At 39.7% G+C, this 27,711-nt stretch overlaps 1 protein-coding gene and 1 long non-coding RNA gene across 9 annotated transcripts in view; one reads left to right on the forward strand and one right to left on the reverse strand.

Moving 5' to 3' along the window:
* Positions 1–1,201: 1,201 nt before the first annotated feature.
* LOC107078672 (uncharacterized) lies at positions 1,202–3,222 on the forward strand. 2 transcript variants are annotated; one of them, XR_011190590.1, is made up of 3 exons: positions 1,202–1,657; positions 2,665–2,767; positions 2,868–3,222. It is a non-coding gene; the product is annotated as an uncharacterized lncRNA (long non-coding RNA). The 2 variants fall into 2 exon arrangements; XR_011190589.1 differs by lacking the exon at positions 1,202–1,657 and having other exon boundaries at positions 1,803–2,767.
* A 5,913-nt stretch (positions 3,223–9,135) lies between these two features.
* Positions 9,136–27,711, reverse strand: part of ppp1r9a (protein phosphatase 1, regulatory subunit 9A) — a 61,213-nt gene continuing 42,637 nt past the window's right edge. For 3 of the 7 annotated variants that reach the window (XM_069194760.1, XM_069194758.1, XM_015358079.2), the window contains 12 exons: positions 27,480–27,709; positions 26,671–26,767; positions 25,430–25,592; positions 21,883–22,040; positions 20,220–20,448; positions 18,199–18,274; positions 18,009–18,080; positions 16,381–16,429; positions 15,325–15,444; positions 14,694–14,717; positions 14,158–14,340; positions 9,136–12,960 (listed from right to left, as the gene is read on the reverse strand). In XM_069194760.1, the coding sequence (XP_069050861.1) occupies positions 12,751–12,960; positions 14,158–14,340; positions 14,694–14,717; positions 15,325–15,444; positions 16,381–16,429; positions 18,009–18,080; positions 18,199–18,274; positions 20,220–20,448; positions 21,883–22,040; positions 25,430–25,592; positions 26,671–26,767; positions 27,480–27,709 (1,611 nt within the window). In that variant the 3' untranslated portion in view covers positions 9,136–12,750. The remainder of the gene's footprint in view (positions 12,961–14,157; positions 14,341–14,693; positions 14,718–15,324; positions 15,445–16,380; positions 16,430–18,008; positions 18,081–18,198; positions 18,275–20,219; positions 20,449–21,882; positions 22,041–25,429; positions 25,593–26,670; positions 26,768–27,479; positions 27,710–27,711) is intronic. The other 4 variants (XM_069194762.1, XM_069194764.1, XM_069194763.1 and 1 more) reach the window with 4 other exon arrangements.

Genomic DNA, 27,711 nt, shown 5'->3' on the forward strand with positions numbered 1-27,711 from the left:
ATGGTTTGGTATTTAGAGTGTCATACCAACCAGTTCCACATGGGCATATAGTAGTTACAGCTCAAGGAAAGTGTGGATTAACTGCCTGAAAAGTGCAAAGCTCCAAAACACGTACCTTCTTCCACAGCTAGAAGAGTGTGATTGTCTTAATGTTTTTGGTGGTGCCTGCCTGTACTGGGAGATCAAAGCACTCAAAAGAAAGGACATTGCAAGACTCCACTTGTTACTGTCTGGACTCGCCAGAGCTTCCAGCACACTTTAGAAGGCTGTCTAAGCTGTATGTTGCAGGCTGTGTAGCAGACAACAGGAGACACTCCTAATATACTTTTGTGGTATCTTCATTCTTGTGTGAAGTTCAGGGTTTTGGAGATAAGAAGGTTATGCACCACACCAGCTTTCAGCCTTATACCAGAAAGGCGGTGAATGTGTATATTGTATTATGTATCTGCACTTTGCACTATGTGTATCCTGTCTACAATGTCCTGTCTGTCCTGTCTGTAGTTGCACCGTGGACCAGGGGGAATGATATTTCATTCCACTGTGTACTTGTATGTGGCTGAAATGACAAATAAGCGTGAACTTCAACTTGATAAGGTCAACTTGACGAGATCATGCTTTGGCCCATTGGTCAGGCTTCTCCTCAAAACCCTGTAATTTCTTAGAGCCATCACCCAACACCCATCACCCAATGCAGCAAAGACGAGTTTCAGGGCTCCTGTGTCCAACCCTGGAAGTGCTTTGGAGAAGAATCCAGGCCTGAAGAAAACCCACAGTGGGCAGAGTTTTCACATGCTGGCCTGTTCCAAAGATGACAGAAACTCAAGTGCACGGCTGACCACTCTTCATGGTCACATGAATACTGGGTGGAGAGTAATGTAGAGTATAGATCCCGATCCAGTACAAGCAAGTCCTTTTAGCAGGCGTGACGAGAGACACGGGGGGTGTTATTGTGTTATTGTGTTGGACTGCTATTGCTTCTGCCTCTCTATTGACCAGTAATGTAATGTTTATTAGCCCTTGCATTAGGAATTCGTCTTTTCGCATACCCCAGCTTTTCTCCATGGAGACACAGACACGGAGAGAAGCTTGGGGTCAGAGCACAGGCCATTGTACGGGGCCCCTGGAGCAGTTGGGGTTAAGGGCCTTGCTCAGGGGCCCAACGGAGTAGGATTCCTCTGCTGGCCGTGGGATTTGAACCGGCAACCTTCCAGTCACAGGCGCAGATCCTTAGCCACAGAGCCACCGCTCCGCCCTTAAGTTAAGACGTGTTAAGACGTGCTTCAGGCCCACTATGAGGAGAGGTAGTGTAAAAGGGAAAATTGTTCCAGTTCTAGTTCAGCTCTTGCAGGTTTACAGTGTAGGTGGTGACGCCAACATTTAAAGGCAATTTGCACTGCCATCCTCCCGTTCGGACTAAACCTAATTGCTGCAGGAACTGTCACCACGTTGTGTCATCGATCCCGAGCCTGAAACATGCTAAACAGCATGCATGGCATTAAATGATGAAGAGCTGCACTATAAAAAGAGGCTTTAGTTTTAGAAGATAATGCTGTAATAAAATATGATTAGGTACTGTAGTTTGTTTAATGAAACTTATATAATAAATATTTTTCTCCTCCTGAAGAGTTCTCCATCCAGTGACTTTCTTGGATTAAAGGTCAGTACATTATTTAACACCGTGGTAGCAAATACCCTTTCGTTTTTTTTTTTTTAAAAAGCATTATTTTGTTGAATAAAGCAAATCAAGATTTGTGACAGGTTGTCCTGTGGAAGGACTGCAATGATCGTACTTGTCACTAGAGGCCGCAAAAAACACGGTCTAAGACCTGTTTAGAAAATCGTTTCTTCCAACCTATTGATTTGTTTATTGAATGATGGAAAGGTGTGCATTCTCGCAGGGGTTTAATTAGAGAGGGAGGGGTTATCTTAGCATAAAAGTGTCTCTCTGGGGTTCAGACGTTTATGTTTTTAGGAGAAGCAGTAGTTGGAATTAGGTCCTTGGTGTTGGGGTACAGTATTTCTTGTTAAGGGATGGTGGTAGCCACTCTCCCTGAAGTTGTTCTTACCAGTTAAAAAGTCCATCTTTTTAAAGTTTACTATAGTCAGGATACGACCTTGACCTTTAAAGCCACTATTTTTTTTGTTTAAACCTGACAGTTCCTGAGCCAAAACTCTTAGCAGGGAACTTTCACATAATAAAATGGGTAACAAAAGAGAAATGTTGACTGCAAAGAAGCATCAGTGCAGATAAAACAACATCCAGCTTAATAGACATGGATTCTGCAAATCAATTAATGATCTGGCTTCAGAAAATTCATATAAAGGGGTTTGGAACATTTTACAGAGCTTTGTGCTATCTGTAGTCTGGATTAGGAGTGCCAAACTACCCGGAACTGTTTTAACTTCAGATCTGCTGTTAATTAGATTGGCTTAATTATTGGCTTTCTATTGGACCAACTTATCAAGACCTCCCAGCGTTTGTAGTGCTGGAAAAAAATGAAGAGATGCTGGACCACCCTGCTGTAGATAAATTCAGAAATGTAAAATTCTTCACGCTCCTCTATGTGATGCATTCCAATAGAAATCCTGGTTGAAATTTTCTTGCCGTCTTATAAATCGCCTGGAAAGTCAATGAACGTTTTCGTCTTTCGTCTTCCAAAACAGAAACTCACAGTATCGTGGCGAGCAGCGCACTCTACTGATGAGACAAGCACACTGCACGTGAAATGACTTCAATGTGCCGCAGCCTCTGAACAACATTACAAAGGTAAAGTAGCGGGAGAACATTTGCTTACTGCCTTGTCTTTCTTGCACCTAAAAGAGGCTCCATGGCCGAAACATTGTTTTCTTTCTTCTTTTTTTTCCAGCATGGAATAAACCTATTACTTGTTCCTTTGCAGCCTACGCATGCTGACGCAGCTACCCAGCTGAAATAGTAAAATCGAGCTGCAACAAATACAATCCAGTGTAGCTGATGTTTTACTAAACAACATTGGCATGTACTGTAAGTGACTGTGATTTCCAAAGTCTCTGACTGTGTATTTAGTCTTTAAAGATTAATGGGCAAATTTAAAGGGGAATGTTTGAACCTTGTCTTTAACCTTGGATAAGAGGGTCTACAGTACGTGCGCTGCTTTTGGTGCTCTGTTGTAGAAACTAGTGCTGGACCTCTTTCAAATATATGAAGCCAAGGCCATTTAATTAAAATTACAGGAAACTGGACATGGATTTTACTCCATTCTTTCATGTTTTTTTATTTAATGTTATTGTCTACTTTTGTAAGAACAATATGAATGCAAAGATATTGCCATACTCCTTGTATGCTGTACTGACTGTGGGTAGCACAGTTAGCTTGTGCTGTGTGTGTTTTGTACATTCATGGTCTCTATTAAGACTATTCTATATTTGGACTAATTGTGTAGATACTAAATATAAAGACCTGTTTGAATGTGTCATGATGCTAAGCTCAAACAAAATGAGGAAACTTTGTAGAGGGTTGAATAGTTTTGAATGGCAGGGTAATTATGAAGTTTAAAGTTGTTTTTGTCTGAAACGCGTCTTAGTTTTTCATTTTTTATTGACACCTGCATAACTCCAGGTCTCCTTGGAGTGTTTTCATGTGTGAAAATGTCCATGGTGGTTATTTGAGAGCAGGAAGTTGGCACCCCATGCAATTGTTCAGATGTACATAATCACGAACCCATTCACTGTGCATGGGTGTTCTTGCTTTGTTAGGCAAAAGGTTTAGTTCTGACAGTAAAATAAATGCAGTGTTTTGTGTGAAAACATAATATACCATAAATGACAAGAAAACAGAGCTGAGATATTTCCCTCAGGCACTATTTTGCACATTTGCTAAAATCACAAAGTGAACAGAAGAAATCCGACCCTTTGCTCTGAGTTGGGGTGGATGGTTGTTTCAAACACTGGCACTGAATGTAAAACTTGATACTGGGAATAAAAACACCGCCTTTTAATCACAACCTTGGCTTACTAAATCCCTTCTGTTGCCTGAGCAGAGAATAAATTCATTTGGGGAAAAAAATTCAAGGCAGAATTCCTCAAACATGTACTGTATGGTACTGCCACGTGACCTGTTTTTTGGCGTTGTTTTGAGCTTGCACCTCCAGAAGACTTGTGTGAGTATAGAAATGACATCTCGCTGCATTGCAACTTTGAATCAGTGAGTCTCCAGACCAGGCCGAGCACCACTTTGTGGTGAACCACCCTACGTGTGAAAAGCCCAGTGGAGATCTTTAGACCAAATGCCGACCAAGCAAGGTTTTACAGTAGATTGATCAGTGTGGCTCTTGTGCAGCATGCACTGTAGATACAGAAACTCTGCCGGATAACATAAAAGTGGATCCTGACATTTCACCCTAATGCCTACAAATTGTTTGGATACCTTCTCAAATTTAAGTAGGCATGTAAAACATTTTGCACTGTTTGTGTAAGACTCGGCACTTACTATATATTTCCCTAGCTGGCAAAACACCAAAAGTCAAAAGATCCAGTAAGAATATATACAGTACAATACTGTATAGTATATAAGGAATTTCTAATATAATAGTGTATATTTTGGATGAAAAATACCTATTTGTGACTCATTTGGTGATAACAGACACCCCTTCCCTCCCATTAATCCAGTAAACTGAGGGTTTATTATAATTGACACCCAGCAAGTCTCTTTACAGAAAGGTAAAACCCTTTGGTGGCCTCTAGTGGCAGTTCACTGCAATTACAATCCCCACTTAGGCCTTGAGTTAAGTTGTGAACCATATTGCTACTCCTACTTATTTTGCGCTTCTTGATCAATTTAGAGAGCAGTGTTTGCCTTTAAACTGCACAGCAGCAGTTTTGTAACATTGCTTTTATTTGCTTGATGGCAAAGTAAACATTTTTCAATGCCAAAAGAAGCTTGTACTTTTTATTTGGTAACGTTTTGAAGGATATATACTGTATGTTAAAATAAACTCCATATTACATTGTGTCATAAAGCCTGTATCTGCAATTTAATGTAGACTGTCCCCTTGTTCTGCTTCAGAGTAATAATATAAATGTAAAAAGAACAGCTTTAGATTTACTTTTTGTGAAATTTGCAACAAATGAAGTTGTTACAAGATAACATTGAAGCTGTTTTATACCAGTGCCTATAAATGCAATATTCCAAAATTACAATGAATCAAACAAACAAAAAAAAAAACCATTGCCATATCTGTACAGCCTCCTTTAAACTGTTCTACAGAAAACTGTAAGCAAACAAAGCTGTGAAGAAGCTCAGGATTACTAAAGAACTTGTGACTGGCTTCACGTCCGCTCAGTCATATTAACTGATTTATTTTGACCACTGCTGCCTCACTGCCCCTTTGTGTACTGTATCAGACATGTTGTCCTTACACTTTGTTTGGGGTCCACTGTTAATGTTGTTGCCTGGGGCCCCGATTTCCATTTGGAATATTCAGATTATTTAAAGAAATATATTTCTGTTAAGCACAGCAACTGTCTGTGACACAGTGCTGGACCACAACCTGTTTCTGCGGAAACAGCCCAGAACAGTAAGCAGTGTTTTGCAATAGATAAATGGAACTGTTGGAATGGTACAGAAGTATTTCATTAGTGAGCAAATAACTTTTTGTTTTTTTTTTACTTTTGCCATTTACATGTTGTCATCTCTTCTGTGTACTTACCAATGTCCTACTTCCCAGCAGCTGCAAACTGCTGCTTTAATTTAAGTGAGAGAAAAAAGAACAGATGCCAATGTTATATGTGAAATAACCAAGGTACTGTAAATTTCCAGAAGGTGTTCAACCACTTTTCCACAAAACTGAACTTTCTTTTTTCATGATTACCTTTTTTCATGAGGAAACTCACTAAATAATGATGGCATCTCACAACTTGTGCAGATTCACAGTTTGTTAAAATACAGGTATACAAGAATACAAATAATGTACAGTATTCTTAACAAATCTAAAAATACACTATAAGATGTATCAGATATTATGGTGATATATCATATATACTGTATATAGGGTGTCACACTTGTGCAGTGGTTAGTACAGATGCTTTGCAATAACCCAACGGCCTTGGGTTCGATTCCAGACCTGGGGTGCTATCTGTGTGGAGTTTGTATTGTATGTTCTCCCTGCATTTGTGTGGGTTTCTTCCAGGTGGGCTTAACAGTAAGACATACTGTTAGGTGAACTGGCTTCTGAGAAAACGGATCCTGGTGTGATGTCTGTGTGCGCTTTGGGATGGACTGGCATCCTGTCCAGAGTGTATCTTGCCTGGTGCCTGTTGCTTGCTGGGATAGGATCTGACCCGCCTGCGACTCTGTATGGGATAAAGTGGCTATGGATGGATAATATTATATAATTGCATTTCATCATATGTCTTAAATTATGTAGCCTAGGATTAGTACTTCTTGGGGCCTATAAAACCTACAAATGTTCCACAATTCTAAAAGATTTTGTGCCCAAAAAAGTGCTACTTGCACTCTCGCCTCTTGCAGTAGGTTTGATCCCTGCCTGGACAATGCTGTGTTCTAGCGACGCAGTGGTTAGGGTTTATGGGTTCATAACGAGGCGGTGGTAGGTTCACATCTCAGGTGAGACACTAGTTGCACACTTGAGGGAAGCACAAATTTCCCTGGTAAATCACCATGCTCTATGAATGTGTGCAAATTTAAGTTGCTTTGGATAAAGTGTCAGTAAAATACAATAGTTGTAATTCAAATGTATTCTACTTTTGGCTAACAATATATTTATTCTGTAATGTTTTCTTTTTTTAACAAATTTAATTTCGTTTTCCAACAAAATATAATAGGAAACAATTGTGAGCTTGCAATTTAATGTAACACTCCAGAGCACATGGCTTTTAATGAACACAGAAAACATTAGTCAATTGCTTTACAGTGTAGTCAATGATGCACTTTTTTACAGCCTAAATGTTGTAGAACTATAGACGCAATAACTTTCCATGGTGGGTTAACTCCAATTTTATTGATTTATTATCCTCAAATGACATGCAAATGTTTGCCCTGAAATAAAAACGAAATTGCTTCCATCTTGGGCCAAGTATTTTCATACATCAAGATGTGTCACGTATGTAAGATGTGATTCAAATTATGCACCACAATGAAGAGAAAAGAGCTGCACCAGTGTGATGGCCATAAACGAATTAGATCCGAATTCCATGCTGAAAAGAAAGACAATATTGTGGGAACGACTGTGTGAGGGAGGGCACGGCCCTGCAGTCCTGGCAGAAAGTATTCTGTTAATGACAGTGAATGGACAGGAAGATGGCAGGCTGACTGTTTCAGAGAGCAGTGAGGATCCGAGATCTGTCCAAGTCCACTCTCTCACCCTTGATTACACCGGTCATTCTATCTGCGTCCCCTCAGAGAGATTCACACACTGAAGCCCGAATTCCCTTTAATCACGCCAGGGTTCACACACTTCCCTGGCACTCAACACTCAACTAATCTCTTTACGATCTGGCCATCCATTTACCGATTCTTCCTTCCATACTTCCCCTGGAATGCGTCGCTCCGACTTCAGTCTCTTCAGCACCCTGCGCTCTCACATCTCCACTGTCTCTCTTCGGGAGTGTGGAGGAGTCCGCAGCCCTTTCCGAAAGAGTGTTACCCCAGCATCCTGGTTAAAAATCAGCCCGGGCCTTGCATAAGTTGTCTTTCCTGAAATTCACCCTCCCGAACTTGGCATTCAACTAGCGGAGCCACTGCTCCGTTCTCAGGACTCTCAATCTTGATCCTGGAGTAGCCACACCAGCTGGTTTGTGTTCAGACCAGGCCCTTGAACATCAGTGCTGGTTGCCGTCAGACTCCATGCATGGCATTTAGACTTTTTTTCTGTACTCAGGCTTTGGTTGCAGAAATACCCCAGTACAATGCTTCTCCATCCCAAGTGACCCCTAACTAAAGCTACATCTTCTGGATTTTGCTCCAGCAATCAAAGTTCTTAGTCACAGTCCAATTTATTTTTATTTTTCCATCTGAATTTTTCCATTTTTTAAATTTGCTTTTCCCTCTTAAAAAGCTGAAAGAGATTTCTAAATCGGTGAACCCTGTGCTAATTAGTAACTTTGAGAGCTCCCTCATTCATACTGTATGTTTCACTTGTTAACAGCTGTTTAGTCAGAAATAACGGAGCTCCAGTATGCCTTAATTAACAAGTTGAGAAGTGACTGCATACAATTGTGTGCTGACATTTTTGAAATCACACACTTCATCCAGAGTATTTTTGAAACCGAGGAAATAGGTCTAAAAGCAAAGAGGTCAGACTGAGACCAAGAACCAGACTGGGACTGAGAATCACACAATCTCAATTTAACTATCTGCTTAGCCACTCAGTAAGAGTAACCAGGAGCTGGCAGAGTCAGTACTGAACTGCACCTGAAAGCAGGCAAATTAATTTCAGCATGCTGCTCCATGCTGTCTCCTACCACCTAAACTGTACAGTACATCTCCGGATATCTTCACCATTCCATTGTTTCTTCTGAATTCACTGCATGGTAATCATTAGCCAGCTTAGCAGTAGTTTTTAAAGCAATCGTGTGTTCTACTATTCCTTGCTGATCGAGCATGAGTTACTGTACAGCTCCAAGTCATAATTTGTCCACCAAACTTTTCTTTGACAGGACAACACACATCTCATACAGCATTTAAAAAAATGCATTTTTTTAAGAAAGGAATGTTTACTGTAATTGCTTTAAGTGTCACCCATTGATGGAAGATTTATTTACAGAGGAAACAGAATCTAATCACAGGCCTTTCAGAAGCTTAAACAAGCAGGGTTTTAAAATATTTACTGTAAATCACACTGAAAGAAAATGAACTCACATAGCACCTATATTTCCTGCATGCAAATACAAATTAAGAAAATAAATTATTTACTTCTAACAAGCCAATGCTCTGCTTCAGGTGATGGGATTTCTACTGTATATCAAATTACTGTATAATGAACTAGTAAAAACAGTTTCAAACGTTTGAAACTCAAACTTTTCATCCAATGCATTTTTTTAGCTGCCTGTTCAATTGTACTTGAAATGGTTACAAAACTCACAATGCAACATATATAAACAATGACAGACATTATGCTATGTACAGTACACACTCAGTTATAAAACCTGTTAAGAAACATTTATTTTGAAACAGCAGCTGTTACTTTCTTGTATGTCTGTCCCCCAGAACTCCCAGGTTGCATATTCAGACTGAACAGACTGCACACAACTGCAGTCATCATGCTGCAACCTCAGTACATTTACAACGTATAAAACAGAGCTTTCCATCTGTGTATTGCTTTTTGGAATGAATGCTTTTACAAAAATCACATTCTAACAACATTTCTGAACATCTACAGGAAAGTACTCCCCTGTGTGTGCACCACTTTCATCACAAGGAGTTTCCTGCTTTGTATCAATGTTCTCCACAAACTCTTATCATAAAAAAATTGATATAGTTTTTTTCTGCAATGTTTATTGTTACGTCTGCTCATAAATGTCTGACACTGAAAGCACACATCAGAAGCTGGCTTCAAGTAATTACAGTTACAGCAGTACAGTAAAATTAAATGATGAAACAATTCCCTCAAAACAGGTTCTTCCCTCTGCAGTTTTCTAACAAAGCTTGTATCAATGCTTTTTTCAGTATCTTTGAACTATATACCTTTGCTTTGTTAAGTTTTATACACTAATGCTCAGTATATAAATAGTATATTTCTGGCTTAACATTTCAGGTTTGGTGTTTCTTTGGAAAAAAAGAGTACAATAATGTCTTTCGCTTTGAAAAGATGGTCTCCAGGCAGTGTAATTTATAGGATTTACATTCCTGTAGTACCACTTCTTCTTTTAGAATGATAAAAAGCAAAAACTGCATTTAGAAAATAAGCCTTATTTATCAACCATTTGTCACAAATGAGACATTAAAGTAATTAAGACTTACTATAATTAGATTTAAGAAGCTGATTTCTGTCCTGCCCTACTCATCTTATGTACTTCAAAAACAGGGGCCATACCTTTGGTTCAAAACTAAAATGTTCACAGTCGTATCAATCCTGCAGAGATCCTAAGCCATTCTAAGTAACTTTCACTTTAACACATTCTAAGAGCACAGCCAGTCCAGACAAGATGGCAGCCTTGTTTGGACCACATTCCCCAGAATCCTCTGGGGGATTGAGCTGCTGCTCTCAGTCACGTGGCCAGTTGCTGGAAGACAATTGGTCAGGTGACAGTTTAAAAAGCAGGGCTTTCTGTGTCAGTTGGAGTCATACGGTATCTGTCTTCTGAAAAATGAGGAAATAATGACAAAAAGATTAAGAAGTTAATACAGTAAGTGCTACAACAAATAAAACTTTTTAAAAACATTTTACATTTTCAACGACCTTGTCAAGAACAAATCACAAGTAAACATAAAAATATAAGTCTCTCAATAAAAAATGAAAGAAATTCCTTGGGGCACTAGCTTTTTCTATGTACAAAGCAGGAATGCCTAGAAACATCATGTAACTAAAAATAATTTAACCAATATAAACCTAAAATGTTTCTCACTATAGTACTAGCTGTTTATTTGCATTTCAGATGATTCATAAATAAGTATCATTTTGGTTGTGATGCAATGTGTACAACAATGACTAGAGTCTCCACTCACTACTCTTATGGACATCCTGAAGAGGTGCAGTTTGACAAACAGTATTTACATCTCAGGATTCACAGATAAAGAGGCAAGGATGGACTACAGCTGAACAGAAATAAAATAAACATCCCCTTTCAATAAACATCACACTTTTGCAGCACAATTGACAATTTCTTTTTCTGAAATGTTGATGTTTGGGATTCTAGTCATGATTCTAACTTTTTGGTGCTCCATGCAAGTCTAATAAAAACTGTACAGTTACTTCAGCAATAAGGATCTCCAGACATGAAAAATGAAACATAATTCATATAATATGAAACAGTGCAGACTGCAAAAATATCGGAATGATGAAGAATGCATACTGCCCCAAAACAGAAACCATGCATGACTGATATAGTAAATGTCTAAATCAGCTAGTTAATGTTTGTGAATCACACAATGCGTGAAAGAACATTTCTTTCACATGAGAACAGGTGACAAAGGAAAAAATGAAATGACATTTCATGTCTCAAATTCCTTGACTGGTATGTGCAAAGTGTAGAGTCAATTTTTCAGCTTTAATGTGTGGAAACTGCACTATTTGAGACAGCGTACAGAGAGGCAATACATGCATTATGTGAAACTCTCTGGCTGACATGGAGATCATGGTCATCCAATGAGAGTCATGATAAGCATATTGAAATGACCAGTGAGTATGTTTTTATTTGGAACGTCCTTACAAGCTATTTGCAAATCGCCTCAGATGAAACACCAAAGGTGCAATAATGCCAAACCAGCATCAATGACAGCGTCACAATGCTGTCACATGGCCGATGGCTCATGCTCCTCACCTCTGGAAGAACGTCTAATGTCCGACGTCAGATGCTGCAAAACCAGAGAATCTACCCACAAACTGGGTGACTGATTTGCATTTATGTCCGTTATGAGACGTAGGGGCACTGTATTAGGAATGCTTAAACTATCCAGGGGAGGTGCATTTAAAACTGAGAACAGGAGTTACTTCTTGATCCCTAAGGGCTGTGGGGGTCTGGAAGAAGCTGCCCAGTCATGTTGTTAAAGCTGATTCCCTGGCTTCTTTCAAGAAATGGCTGGATGGGATCCTCGGATTCATTTCTAACTACCCAACGGGCCAGGAGGGCCGAACGCCCTTCTCTTGTTTCTAACTTTTCTTATGCTCTGATCAGATGTTAGTTGTACTGCTGTTCATCTTACACCTCAGTGACACACCATGTCTACAGACATTTCTACCGTATCGTATGCCCAGTTTCTGTTTTGAGGCAGGTCGTATTCCAGTGTGTCGCTGATGACGAAGGCGGTTCAGATTGCCCTGCCCTGATCCAGGACAAGTCTGAACGTAGTAAAAGGTGCGATTTGAGATTTGGGGGCCCAGACGTGGCTCGACTTACACCGCTCAGTCAATGCCTGGTCAGAGAAAGGTGTGCATGACTGCTGAGGCAGCACTGACCCACCCCCGCCCAGTGGCACTGAGACAATTCTCTGGCCCTGCTGGGGGTTTCTGGACATGCCTAGCAGATGATGTGCAGCCTTGACTCTAACCTTTCCACATTAATGGTCACGTTCTGTCCACAGTAAAAACTTCATGCGTAAGTAACAAAGTAGCCTCAAGCAACTTTTAATTTTGTCTGATTGAATTTGTACGTAACCAGATATCAGGGGACTCAGGCAGTGGGCAGTTTTGCTTCTCGGTACGTCTACAGTATATCATTATTTTCACTTTATAAAATGTAATCGGTTATGTCTGAAGTTAAGCATTAGGCCAACATTATCATGAAAAGTGCATGAAATACAATTAATAAAAAAGCAGATTATTGCCAGGTGACACAAATCTGGACAGAGTCATGAAAGGTTCACGGACAATTTCAAACCCACAAATGAGATCAGAAGTGCATTTCCAAAGCAATGCCAGGGGTCAATGTCCACCCACTGGATCCCTGCAGTCCAGACAGCTTTGCATCAACGGCAGTCAGTCAACCTTTACACTGACATACTGGCATAAAATTGGGTTATTCCTTGCACTCCTGCTCAGTCACCAGTCTAGTCTTAATGCTGCTTCTGTGTGTTGCAGTTCTGGAGAGTCATAGTTACTCAGCACTGCCCTCTGCTGGCCCACCACTGGTCTTGCCTGTTTTCTTAGCTTCCCTCTGCAGCAGCTCCTGCTCTTTCTTCCACAGCTTCTCCCTGTGTTTCTCCAGCTTCTCCCTGGTCTTGAGTGCCTTGTCCACGACTGCCCTCAGGTCTTTCAGTTTCTTTTTAATGAGTGCTCGGTCTTGGGAAGAAACAACACCCAGGGACTAAAACCACAGCAAATAAAAACAACCAATTAAATCTACACATTAACCACTGCTACAGTTAGTACAGTGTTTGATTTATTCTGTCTCTGACCCCTTATTCCTCTACATTCACATAATAAAACACTTAGGAAATCATTAATATCTTCTTTGTTACATAATGCAGCAGCCAAATCCGTGACCCGTGAGACACTGAAATTCACTAACTCTTTTGATGTGATGTGTTTTATCCACAGGTGATAATCTCTGCATGACGATGCAGGGCGTGCTTCTTTATAAAGACACGTTTTCTTCCAGCTGTTCGTTTGAGAGCAGTGTTACTGCTTTTTAGCCTGATCATGTCGGATCCCAGAAGCTAAGCAAGGCCGGCTCAGTATGGGAGACCTCATAGGAAAGCCACAGTCATGCTGTAAATGGAGCTTGCTGAACAGTAGGTGGCGCTGCTCCCTCTGGACCATAATTTAGAAACAAATTTCCCGTTGTCACAAGCAGGGACACTTTCAAGTAGAAATTGCTAACCTATTCTGTAATCAATATTCCTGACTATGTGGTCATTAAAGATCCTATAACACTGCTCTTAAGAGTAGGGGTACTATTCCAGGTGTCCAGGCTAAATTCCACTTTGCGTTCCACCTTAATGCAATTGGAAAAGTAATGACTCACTTCTCCACTAATTACTGCTACTGTATGTAATTAGACTGCTGAAGCTCAATGGCTTCACTTCAGTGCTATGTGTGCAATGTCTTGGTAAGCTTTGGGATGCAAAGTACAACAGACATGCAAGGAAATTAATTACCATCATTATTTACTACCATCATCTGGAAGTCTCTTCAAAGGGGAGCAACACCTGTGTGAGCTCTGCACTTGTAGGGTGATATTTGTCAACTGTGGACATTTCTTCCCTAAATGCCTTTCTTAGCTCTCTAATTCACATTGTATCTAAAAGCCCGCAGAGGCACTTTAAGTCTTGACTCTCTAAATTATCCTGTGAACCCACTTAAACTTAGATAGATACTTTATTGATCCCGTGAGGGAAATTGCAGAATTTCTAGTTCTTATCTTATTTTTCAAGACCACTTCTGAAATAGCCATTTCAAATCTGAAGAACTAGGCAATTTTTATAAAAAAAGTGGAAAAATGAGACCAGCACGTCTCAAGTTCTGATATTCAATAATGCCTGTCTGAAAAGAACCCCTTTACCTTCAGCTTTCTCCCATCCAGCTGCAGGAGCTGCTCTCCATTGATGCCTTTGGCAGTGAATTCTGGGACATACTGTTCCAGGTTTAAGCCCATGAGCCAGTGAGAGACCTGCTGGCAGCTCCACTCAAGAACAGCTCGGTTCTGCCACTGCTGGTGTTTTGGGGAATGGCTGTCGTCTAGTATCTATAAATAGAGGAATGCTGCAGCTGCATAAAAAGCTGGATTTCAAATGACAAATTCAAAGCACATATCAAAAGTACTTCAAAGGCTGTTCTATTGCAATGAAACTGAAGCGTCCATTCAAAAACAATTGTGTTTTCCTCTCTAAAATGGCCTCCATTGTAACAGTTCAGATGGTCACATGTGAAAAAGCAATCATTTGATGCTGTTTGGAAGAAAGTGAAAAGACTCCCCATATTAATCAGAAGAACAAGGATTTTTGTAAGTTTAAATAATCTGCCATGCCTGCTAAGGAGAAATGGGTTAGATATAAAATAAGACGTATTCCAGTTACACTCAATACTACTGTCCCTCACCTCATCATCTATCATCTCCAGACTCTGAGATTGGCAGCACAAAAGAATCAGAAATTGTTAGTGAAAACAGAGAATATACACCCATTATTTTAAAAACAAGGAACAATCTACAGAGAACAGGACACACTCTGATAACATCATTATAAGCAAGTAGATTATGAAACTAAAATATAACTGATTGTGAAGAGAATATGAAGGCCACTCTGGCAAAATCAGATTGATGTTTTTTTTCCATTCAGACTGCTTTTGAAAATACAGGGTTTCAGCAAAGATTTATTTGTATCTTTTCAGTTCTTCCAACATACAGTAACATTGAGGAGATGCTTGCATTAAGATCTAGTGTAGGGGAGACATTTTGTTATAAACATTTTCTAATCTGATCAACAATAAAAAATGTTTTGTGAAGCGTTTTAGTAATTCCTAAAAAACAATTAATCTCTCTTCCTAAAAATCCATGGACCATACAATATGTACAGAATATAATATACAGCATAATAATATATTACAGAGGAATACTGCTTTGAAAGGTTCATGCAAAATGAGATACTGATTAGATCCAGCAGTATGAGTTGAAGATAAAAGCTATGACACCTAACACTTCTGATGTGCTGATTTTATCCTTTAGTCTTACCTCATCTGATGACAAAGCCAAGGAATGTGAGCGCCCTGTTATTTTAGGTTCTGCCACCAAGCCACTGAAATCTGCAGAGCTCACACTGCTAGCACTTACGTCATTGTTTAAGCCAACATTCTGAAATAAGAAACATGATGTCAGCTTTAAAGCAATACATTACTTACTTTGCTTTAAGTAAAAATAATTAAAAAAACTGAAGACATAGCAGGTGTAATCACAGGCAAAGAAAGCTTTTTTTTTGGGGTGTTGTTGTTATTCAGTGTTTTATTGGAAAGTGAATTTCCGCAGAGATTTTCTGGCAAACTGTTTAGATAAACGGCAAAATCAGAAATTCTTTTAGATTTTTCAAATTAGCCTTATACAGTACTAGTAACAATACAGCATGGTCAACAGAACTGAAGCTCCAGGTTTCTTTGACCCTGATCAGGAATATGCAGCTTCCTGCTAAAGGATGGATAGTGTTTATGCAAATAGGCTCAAGGTTTCACATATTTTACCTCCAAGACATGGTTTTTCATCCACTACTAAATGGCTACCATATGAGTGTACAGACATACTGTATCGGGCTGCTCTAATGATTTCTGTGAAAAAGAAATACTGTGTCCTCACCAACTGACAGGTCATGCATTGGCAGGCTGCATGTACAATATTATACATCTGCCTGATATTGTATATAAAAAAAACACATCTAAGGAGTTACAACACTTTAACAGTGTGCTTAATAGTAGTGAGATAGTTAAAAAGAATCCAAATAAAAAAAAGATTTAGTTTTAGTTTGACTTGGACTGTCAACTGCCATGCACTTGTTCTGAGAAAAACTGCATACCGTATTATATTTACACTTACTTGAGGTAAATATACACTTACGGAGACCTTGAAACATTTCAGCACATTCAGAATGGCTACAGAGTACCCAGAGCACTGTATCAATATTTAATAAATTGTGCAACATGTACAATTTAGGAACCTGAAGTGAATACTGTCTTTCACTTTTGTTATTGCTTTTTTCAGAGTTAGTAATGTGGTGTAAATGGTGTTTGAGATGGTCCTTACCTTAGCCTTGTGTTTTTCGGGGCTGTTCTCAGAGGAAGGCTCGGTGGAGCTGGTGGGAGAAGGCAGGTAACTGGTCAGAGCAGAGGCCCCCAGCTTCCCCTCGGAGAACAAGGCGGGAGGCAGACAGGGCTGGGGACACGGCTCCCACTCAGCTATTCTCCTCTGTCTGAAAGCTCTGCCCCACATTTGTAAGTTGCAAGTAACCAGATTCTCCTGAGGTGCAGGCATTTTATTCCGTCCTGATTTGGATCTTATAGTTTGTTCCATTACGCATCAACAGATGCGTAACAATGCTTGTCATGAGATAATCCCTGTAGCAGCCATGTTTATGCGAAGGTTTTTGAAGGCAAATTATTTTTGAAATCCGAATCACTAACAATAAGGTTCGTCCGCAAACCTTTATGCAAACGCAATTGCACTTGCGAATCCACCAGCTGTGAACTTAAACGCTTGCGTTCTTCAATGGTCAGGATCATAAGTCATCATGTTATCCACTTATTTATAGGCACCAGCTGCAGCAGTGAAAACAAGAGTGTCCAGTAAACTGCTACCACTTGGCAGTTTCTCAGGTGAAGGGGCAGCTAGCAGTTACAACACAGCTCAACACAACAATATGAAAGCAACACATTTATTTCGGTCTGTAATGTATAACAGTCTCACGTTTATTTCCAATTAAAATAAAAACAAACGTAATCATCTGCAGTAAAATAAGATAGACAATTCAATTTACTATAATGGTATTAGAATAACAGCAATTGGATATGGTTTTGGATGTATAATTATTAAAGCCAAAGACTATTCACTGCATCTGTACTTTAAAGGTAGTTTTCAATTTTGTGAATGATGAGATGACCAAATTTCACAATGGAGATGACCACATCAGCGTACAGAAAGTATGTACGTTCCTGGGTCCCAGGCTGGAAAATCCTTTTGCTTTTAAACAAAAAGCGAAATATGTTTTCTATAAAGTATGTGTGCAGTGGGAGAAACTTTGAATTCCTGCCTGGCAGGTTGTGGGTTCGAGTCCCCACCGCTGTTGCCCCTTGACTGGGTTACTTCACTCCAATTGCTCCAGTCCACCCATTTTGGGGGGCTAATCCCTTCGATGGATTGATGTCCCATTTTGGGAAGGACTCGGATATTCTCTAGACTGATGAGCTTCTGTGTCTCTGGTGTGGAATTTAAACCCCAAGCAAATTAGATTATTTTTACAAGAATATGTTTGATACATTTCATTTATACCTAACAATTAACTATTTAATCTGGCTCATTGCCACAGCACCCCACATAGTACTTGCATTGACTGGAATTGGCAGGCCATCAGCATTTTCTACAATGTAAGTCCAGGCAACATATCGCCTACTGCACTGCTGCACTGGAGTACAGGCAAAGCTCTCAACCGTTATAAAAGTAACAAGCTAGCAGCATCTAGGATCTGTGGGTCTTATGCCCATCTTAACCTAGTAGCCCTATTTGGAAAGTCACAATCAAAATACAGTCACTTTGTGAACTAGTGAACTCCAGGCTACAGTATGTAGAGCACATCCCACATTATAAGCACAGCCCTTTAGCAGCTGGGCTACTGGGAAAAAAGCAAACTGCATTGTATGAAGTTCATTTTTCTTTACCTGTTTCCAGATGAGAGTCTACTGCTATCTTTGTCCTTCTTCTCTTTGCCAGGGCTATGCCTCGCTGGTGATCTGCAAAAGCACATACTGTATCATCATCGGTTATCAAAACCCCACCAATACCAACCAGTGAAAAACCATTCAAGCTCTCCATTAAGTGACTAGCTCACTGCATCGCCCATTCTCTTACCCAAGGTCTATGAGCTTCCTTTTTGTTTTCCCTAGTGGTCCGACTGAGGGGCTGGATATCAGTGGAGACAGAGAACCTGCAAATTAATGTACAAATAAGTAATAATTATAATTTTTACAAATTACTGTACATGGCAGTGTTACTGCTCACCTATGGTACTGTAAGAATTCTATAATATTGGTAGAATGCAGTGACAGCAGAGTTTTTCAGTTACAGTATGTATAAAACAAAATCAAATCTAAGATGTTTTACATACTGTATATTTAATGTATTTTAAGTTGCATCTTATATATATATAATAGAAAAAGAGCTGTTTTATAATTCCACGATTACTGCTTTCTTATTTTAAATCAGGGGTATCCAACATACAGTATGCATTTGCAGTCTGAGCCACTGTCAAGGATTTTAATTTGTGTCTTGTCTGACCCTGCAGAGAACCACACAAGACAGGCAGACCTGGTGATGTTATTTTAACAGTGCACCCTGTAGAGCAATAGAGCAATAGAAATAGTAGTAGAGGTGATTTTTTTGCTGTTTTTATATCTCTGATGACTAACAAATAACTACTATCCTACATTTTTGGTGTTTACATGTTGTCATGCTATATGCCTTTAAGCTTGCCTTTTGTCAATTCTGTTTCCTAGTTACAAACATAAACTTTGATAACTATAAAACAAAGTGAACTGCTTCTCAGTTATCTCACTCATCTGATAATCTAATCATTCCCTTGAACAGAGTTCACAGGTGTTGCCGATAATTAATTTTAGAACTGGTATAATTAGCATTTCAGTCCTTTAGTTTACCAATTGATATACAGTACACCCATACATGCAGTATACAGTATATACACTGTACATTATATGTCCATTATACAAGTCCAATGTTCAGTTTAAGAGGATTATTGTTCCTCAAAAACATCACAATGTGAAATTTCAATTAGCCAACATTACTTTTTCATTATTTTATATGTAAAAACGTATACCTCATTAGGTCTACAAAATCCCCAATATTATTTTTATTACATTAATAGAACTGAATTGTTCAGATAAGAACACTATTACATATTTACGATCATTAGCCTGTTTAACTTAACACCAAAGTTAAGACAAAATATTAAAAAAATTAAAACTCTTGAACAATGCCCAATGCAGCTAAGTTGAAGGTAAGACAAATGTCTTTAGACCAATTGCCTTTATCAATCCATTGTATTATTTCAAGCTTTACAGTCAGGGAAAGTGTATTACTTATTTTCTTTGCTTTGTAACACGAAGCACAGACAACATTTTACCCGACATGACTAAAAAAATAAAGGGGATGTTCAAGGATAAAAAAACCTAAATAAACAAGATCACATGGAAAGAGCAACAAAATGATTTGCCTACATTATAGCAAACATGCGTCCAAAAAAACAGGTATGAAAATACATGAATCGTCATAGCAAAAATTAGTGTAAATTGCACGTGCATACAATGATGTGCATTAGAGGACATAGTTGTTCATCCATTTTCATCAGTTACTTAACGAGATATACTGTACGTAGATTACAATAAGCACAGCTCTTCTGAACTTATTAATTATGGCTAATAATGTTGAAAAATATCACACACTTGTATTCAGAGGATAATGAGTGTGTGTTTCTAAAAATGAATCTAGAGAAAATGCAATGACAGCTAACTGCATTTTTAAAGGGAGTTATTTCATTGTAACAAAAACGCCAAAATTACCAAACATTACGAATAAATAACTTTTCTTGTACAACTGGATTGATGTTTGCACTACTTACCTTCTGAGAGCTAACTAAATAGCATTTCGTTATACCATATACCCGTCTATGAGCATAATGACAAGAAACCTGAAACTTGAATAACTTGTAATGCCTGTGCCTAGTAGTTTGATCGTTCATATGATATTAATATGAATAAATAATATGTAAATTAAATCAGGCCGCATCTAGCTAAGGAGCCTGACACCCCAGTTCACGGTGACCCCCCTCCCCCCAATGGAAGAAGCACTGCAGTGACCTTCATCTTCTCTGTCCAGCTGAGGATGATGCAGAGGAGAGGCTTCTGACGAGCAGGACCTGGACGGAGAAGACGTGGGGGAGTCTTCCAGGACAGCTGTGGAGGCGCCCCCTCCTTGCGCAGGGGGAGAGGAGGAGGTCCCAGGATCCAAGGCTTGGGAGGTGGGCTTCGGCGACGAAGGGAGCGCAGGCCTGGAGCTGTGCAGGGGGCTGCTGCCACCCTCTGCAGTCTACAGGAGCAGAGCAGCCAAACACATTACAGTACAGCCATACAGTAGTAGAACAACTGGTTCCCCCTTTCATACTTTTGATCTATTTCAAATATTTCTATTTTAATGTCTGCACTTCTGCAGTAATGGTGCATTCTATTTTATGATTTTCCTCAATGCATTTTATGCAGGATTCACTACACAAAGAGACAGAATCCCATTGAATCTGTCCTCTTTATGATCCTGAAGGGGGAAAAAAAACGCCTGACATTTTCAGTGACATTTAAAGGAATGGGGTTTAAAAATATCTCCAGTTTTATATAAACACCATTGCCAGCTGTTATGCTGACACAGTAAAACTCTCATAACAACCTGTCTGGCAGGAGTCTTTTTTGAAAATGCTCAGCAGGTTACTGCTGAGTATGTAGCAGCTTCAAGATGATGGTGAAGGATTTCACAAAGGCAGCTCTTCGAAAATAATTATCTCTAGGAACCGAGCAAAAGCCTTGACTCAAGATTCAAATTGGGTCTTCCTGCACAAGCCGCATACTGTAGCTATCAACACAGTGAATCTCAGACTAAAACACCAAAACAGCAACAAACAGAATAAATAAGTACCTGCAAGCACAAAGAATGCTGAAAGCATACCCCTTTATTTTTTAAAGCAGTTTTACCATTTTATTATTTACTATTTAATATTAAACTAAGTTTTTAAAAAAGCGTCTCACACACACAAAAATATTCAATACTTTCCAATAAAAATAAATGAAAAATCACAAAGAAGAGTATCTCATCACCTACTGGCAATGTCAAATTCACACTTCACTGAATAACGGCAAATGACAAATTACTGCTGTTTTTTTCATACTAATATGTCTACGCATACTGTACTTTGAAGGAAAACCTATAAACCAGTTGAACCAGCAAATCTGTCACCAGGGAAGCAATTATTATCACTCTTTTTCCCCTTTTCAAGGACCACAAAACTAAAGAAGCATATTTGCATTTAGTGCTGAGAGTCTTCTGTGTCCAACCACCACAGTCTGAATACGATTAGTGGCTGGCCTGCAGGCTCCAGTGTTGCAGGTAGGTAGGTCCCCTTTTCAGGCCATAAAGGCCCATGGGGGGAACGGGAGGCAGGGGCGACCATTTTTCTCAACCATCTGACACTGGAGGTGGAGGTGATGCGGTCAGCACCCCCGGCCTGTTACCCCCGGAAGGATTAACCCCCTGGTACTCACTTGGAAAGCAGGCTGAGTGGACCTGGGAGCCGTCTGGAAGGAATTAGAGCAAGCAAAATCACTTGCCCCTACCTGGGGTTGAACCCGGGACCTCCCCTGCTGTCTGAGCTACCACGGCTCCGCGGCGTTGCGGGTGGAGCCGATATTGTCCAGCGCCAGAGTTAACAGGTCGCGCCTTCCCCCTTTCGGCTCGGCGCGTGACCGCGGGGCTCACCTTCCTCTCGAGGCCATCCTCCCCGTCAGTGGAGCTGAGGCTGCCCCGGGGCCGGGGCCTGGAGGGCCGCCCCCTCCTGCTCTTCACGGACAGCTGCGCCCGCGCCTTCAGCGCCTCGCTGTCCAGGCGCTCGGTCTCGGGCACCGCCTCGGCAAAATCTGCCACGTGACAGGCGACAGACAGCAGCGGGTCAGCCTCCGAGCGTGGCAACTCTCTCGCACGAGCGGCTGTTTCCATTTGTCGTCGTCGTCATCGTTGTCTGACCACTCGCTCCTGGTGGGGGCCGCGGTGGCAACAGGCCGAGAAGAGTAGACCAGACAACCATCGGAAGGTCATGCTACGCTGTCGGGAGCTTTGTGCTCCTGCTTGGGCTACGCTCTGCAAATTGCTTGAGTTTTAAGGTCTAAGGTGAGGAGCCAGAGGCCAGACAAAGAACGATCCAAACTACACTCCCACAAAACCAGAGACAACCCAGATTAGGGATACTGGGGCCCACCCCTGGGCTGATAAGTGTCGCAGTTTAAATAATTTTCATAGTTAGAAATTATGAAACGCCCTGTTAACAGCAAGGGAGTTTTTATGTCTGTTGCAGTAAAAGAAAATGCCTGACAAAGTAGGGCTTGGACAGATTCCAAGTGCATTTTTGCAATTTACGTTGCAACAGACAATGTACAGCGTGTGCTATTCTTGTGTTGCGGTACATGAATATAATTATATCGTTATTAATTTCTTTAGATACGCGATTCCATATTATATTCCCTTTTAATCAAATTCTAAAAGTATGCTTGTTGACTCCGGTATCTCGTTAGTTAAAGACTTCGATGCTTAAAATGTTTAGGGAGAAATGGAATACTGCTGTGTATTTTTTCTTTAAAGTACCAAGACCAGCCATATACTGTATGTTTATGTTCCAAAATTAATATTGTTTATGGCCTTCACACGCGTTACAGTATGCTCCTATTCTTTTTATGCTCAGCTACTAAGATTTCCCTTCAGTGGTAAAATTCCATATAAATATTAAATACTACAACGGACACAGTAAAGACGTTTACTGTAAATCTTTCTACGACAGACCAACAGACAACGAGTGCCCGTGTCGGTCAACCAATCACGTACCGCGGTACCGCGCGTCATCGTGTATCACAATGCGCGACACCGTAGCCAATTACCTCCGGTACGTGTGTGTACTGCGCACTTTGAATGGCTGCATCTGTATAAGAAATTGTTTACATGCCAATGTATGCAAACATTAAAATAGTCTTTTTTTTGTCAAAGAATTTCTTAAACTGCATCCTGGCTAAGTTGTCCTATTAATTTGTATGGTTTTCGGTGATTACATAATGTAAGCATAATGTCAACTAATACATAATATTTGCAGATATATTTCAATGCAGCAGCAACATTTACAGCCATAAAAGAAATATAAGCCACTCACTGTTTCCTACTAATACCTATGGTCAGAAACTATTGCCTTAGAATGCTTAAAAGCGCTCATTTTTATATTTGTGAGATTACAAGCAACAACATACTGTACTTTCACATTTGTGGAAAAAAGGCAGGAAACAGAACCCTTGATATCTGCCTGATTCTCAGACATGCCTGTTTCTCAGACATCAGTACATCAGCAGATTTATTCTTCTTGAGCTATGCCAATGACAGAGTTGGAAAACATTGGCTGTATTTTGGGATGTATCTGAAATCTTGCTAGGAGGTCCTTTACATATGTTCTTTTAATTGGTAGTTTTAGATTATTATTTTATTTTCTCTGGATTCCTTCTGGGGAATCTCCTGAAAAAGGAGATTTTTGTTTTCCCCATGATAAATGTGTTGTGTGAAAACCTGAAAGGAACCCAGTCGTCACCCCCTGCGTACACAGCATAGCCCTCGGCCACTGCTGATAATACTTCTCTTCCTTATTCTGTTCAACACGTCTGGGAAAAAAGAGTAAGAATGTTCTGGATGAACTTGCCTGTATGGCGGCCTCCTTTGAAAAACACAGAAACCCAGCTGTACTCTTTTTAATGATTAAGCAAAAACAGCTCTACGATTCCCCCTTTCACTTTTGTGTTTATTTGTGAGAGTCAGCCTTACTAGCTTCGGTGATCATCCTAAATTCTTTACATACAGAAAGACTTACAGTAAGTAATGTATAATGTTGAAAATGTGCTATAATACGTTTAAACACAAAATGTTTTTTGTATCCATCATAGTGAATATTACAAAAACAATGTGAACAGTAACAGGGCTGAAATTATTTTCCTTTCTGTAATTAAAGATTAACATGTTCACATTTAATCAGCTTCTTTGTGAGAAGTGGCTACTGTGCAGCACTAAGTCACCCATTTCCTTGAACTCGGTCGTGCTGTGTCACTGTTTTTAATACTGTATTACACTTGCTGTACTAAGTTTAAATGGGTAACTTACCATAAACATGCAATAGCTCTTACTTTGACAATTCAGTGCTCTAAAAGTAAATAATAAATAATAATGGACAATTTTCTAGATTCCTGGAATGAGTTGTAAGCTTTTACATGTGAAGTACAGTAATTGGAATTTAATTTTCATTATATTAAATTTTACATTATGTACAGTTTTGAAGAATGTATTACCTTCGAAAACTGGATGAATGCATAGCAATTGGTAAACTGCAGGACTGAAATGTGAGTTATCAGACTCCAAGATTAGTGAACAGCATGACCTGTTAGCCTGAGAAAGCCATAAGAGGAACTGTACCTGTGATGATAACTGAGAAACAACTTGCCATATTTCATTATTAGGGATTGTAGTGTTTTTAAGAGGGGAAAAAACTGGCAAAAGGTAAGGTTAAAGGGACATTGCATGACAAAAAAAACACAGAAAATGCAGAAGACTATTTTCTAGATATCAGATATCTAGATATCAACGACAATAAATTACCTTCTACAACTATTGCTATTGCTCTGTGGCAAAACATACCTGTTGTACAAATCCCGCATGATGGCATTCCATACACTTATATGAAGAAATATATATTTCTCTGCTTCTCCAGAACCACACAATATTCTTTAGTTTTCCTTTCTGCTTTCATATAATTAAATGGCCCTTCTTACTGTGTTCAAAATATCCTTTGGAGATCATACAAAACAGACTAGATACAGATTCAGTGAGACCAACAGTGGTTCAGCTGATGAAGTTGCTCCAATATTTGAGGCCTTTAAGGGAAGTATGTGTAAAGTTCTCATGCTGTCATGGTGTCAAGATTTTTCCCCCTACGTTTATCGTGCACAGACACACAGTGCCTTAACTAAGCATATGTGACATCATCAAAAGGGGGCACTTTGATTGGATCAAGGAAGAGGACCTCAGGAAGCATTGTGGATCTAGGACTGTTACAGTCATTTCAGGAAGTGCATCTGCTTCATGTTTGGGCTATGCAGGCTCAGACAACTTAATCCAGGCCGATGGCTCGGACCACAGCTGGCACATGGGCTGAACAAAGGTCTGGTGGGCCTTTGAGTTTTTCAGATTGTTGTAGCGCTTGATAAACTAGAAAAAGTTACAAACGAACCACCATCGGCAACAGCTCCGCGCGTCCTCAGCGCGTCTTCAGTACTTTCACTTGGCTCCTCCCTCCCGAGGGTGGAAATCCTCTCGGCACTGTTGTTGTTGTTGTTCACCTGGGTGCCGCTCTGCTTCATCAGATTTAGTAGTTCTGCTTCGAGGTTTGAAATCTGTCAAAAAAACATTTGTTCACATCAAAACAAATCAAGGAATATGGAAAAATCTTGTCGACAATAACTGCCCATTTTAGCTGTCAATACCAGTAAAACCACAAAGCCATACTGTTTTATGAAAAGGAACAAGTAATAGGTTTATTTCATGCTGAAAAGAGAAGAAAGACTCCACACCCAAAGACACCAGAAGAAGGCTCCACATCTGAAACATTGTCTTTCCTTTCTTCTCTCTTCAGCCTGGAATAAACCTTTACTTGTTCCTTTGCAGCCTACACATGCTGACGCAGCTCCCCACCTGAACTGTTTAATGAAGACCATTCTCAAAAGTTGCTCATTAATCTATAATTTGTTAAATAAATATAAATATACCACTAATTATTTTGTTATTTACAGGACGGTGTGGAAATGAACATAAATCTGTATAAAAATGCATAATTATACCTGATGGTTACAGACCTTCCTTCTTAAAAAAAGTAAATTCACAATTCAAATTTATCTTTGCGAACTCACACTGTGTCAGGCAGACTGATACTGCAATACCGTTACAGTCTGACCCATGCGAGATAACAATGTAATATGAACTCTCTACTTCTGTCCACACTTGGACAGGACATTTAAACAGTTTAACATTAATACTGAGTATTAAGACTATTGCAGAGTATTACAGTACCTGGAGAACATGACCTTTCAGTGCAGGATTACTTATTTCACTCTGACTATTTTGTTTAAATATTAAATATTATTCTGTGATGCATTAATGTTGTTGAGGATGATTTAAATGTGTGAGGTCCATTCTCAGTCTGTTACAACATTCAATACAGCCCGATCAGCAAGGGTTTGCTTAAGGAAAAGTCTTATCACAAGGTTTTGCTCAGCACCTGAAGACAGACTAAACAACTACAACATCCATCAGTCAAACATTTAGAAGGATAATTCTTTCATTCTAATTTTAAAGTGTTAAGAGCAGGAGAACTTATCAGGGCCTTTGTATGATTTAATGTAAAATATTTTCGTGTTCTGCAAATTGTTTACGTGGATGTCTGATTGTTTATAAATGTTAAAAATGTCTCATTACCTGGGCTTGAAGTCCTTGGATTTCTATAAGATGTACTTTCTCTGCATCTTCAAACTTTCTCTTTTCGACTTGCTCTCGCTTGACAAAGTCTAGCTCCCTGTCAGGAAGATTCAACAGGCCGGCTATACAAACAGTAGGCTTTCATGAAGTTGTTTGCATTTAGGATTGAGACATTTTATTGTCTGAAAAAAAACCTAAAGTAAGAGATCTATATACAGTACAAGGGTTGCCTGGAAAGAAATTCCCCATCTTTTAAAATAATATAAATTTCCCACAGGAAAACAATGAAGCTTACAATCCTGCTGTAAGATTTAGCATTACTGTCATAAAATTCCTACTGTAAGTTCAGATGTGCAGTCATTAGTCATCAAATACATTCTGAACAGGAACAAAAAGTGGGACTTTCTCGACGACCCTCACAGTTTTCCTCAAAAATCAAAAATCACACACCAAGGACCACTAGAAAAAACAAATCATACGCACGCATTCCCATTATTCAAAAACAATTAAACTAAGGTCTCCAAAGCAGAAGCCAAAACACTAATCATCTTTCACATTTTCTTTTTTCCTGTGAATAAGTGCCATCCAGCAGATTTAACATCACCATGTGGGCAGCACTGGGCCACTACAGAGATGTCTCTTGAGGGCACCTTAAGCTCAGGATCACAATGCACAATAAACCTTTTAGATGGAATCTCATCCACAGATGGACCTAACAAAATCATTCCAGTTCTTTTCAAACTGAAATCAAACAACAACCTTCAATACGAAAGCAACTCAAAGGTGTTCTGGTGTTCACAGCTCCTTACTTTTGCTGGAAGTCCTTGATGAGTTTCTTTGCCTTGTTGTACTTTTTTTCCAGCGCCTGGTACTGGCTCTGGGTGTCTTTCAGATGCTCGTTCACCGTGTGGCACAGGGTCTGGGCTTCGATCCAGTAGCCTTCCAGCTTCAGCATCCTCTCCTTGTTGTCATCGATGCTCTTCTGCAGCTGGGTCTTCTCCCGTTCCCAGCGAACCCTCTCGTTCTCCGTGGACTGGAGCT

Source organism: Lepisosteus oculatus, chromosome 10 (assembly GCF_040954835.1).
Source record: "Lepisosteus oculatus isolate fLepOcu1 chromosome 10, fLepOcu1.hap2, whole genome shotgun sequence".
Taxonomy (NCBI): domain Eukaryota; kingdom Metazoa; phylum Chordata; class Actinopteri; order Semionotiformes; family Lepisosteidae; genus Lepisosteus; species Lepisosteus oculatus.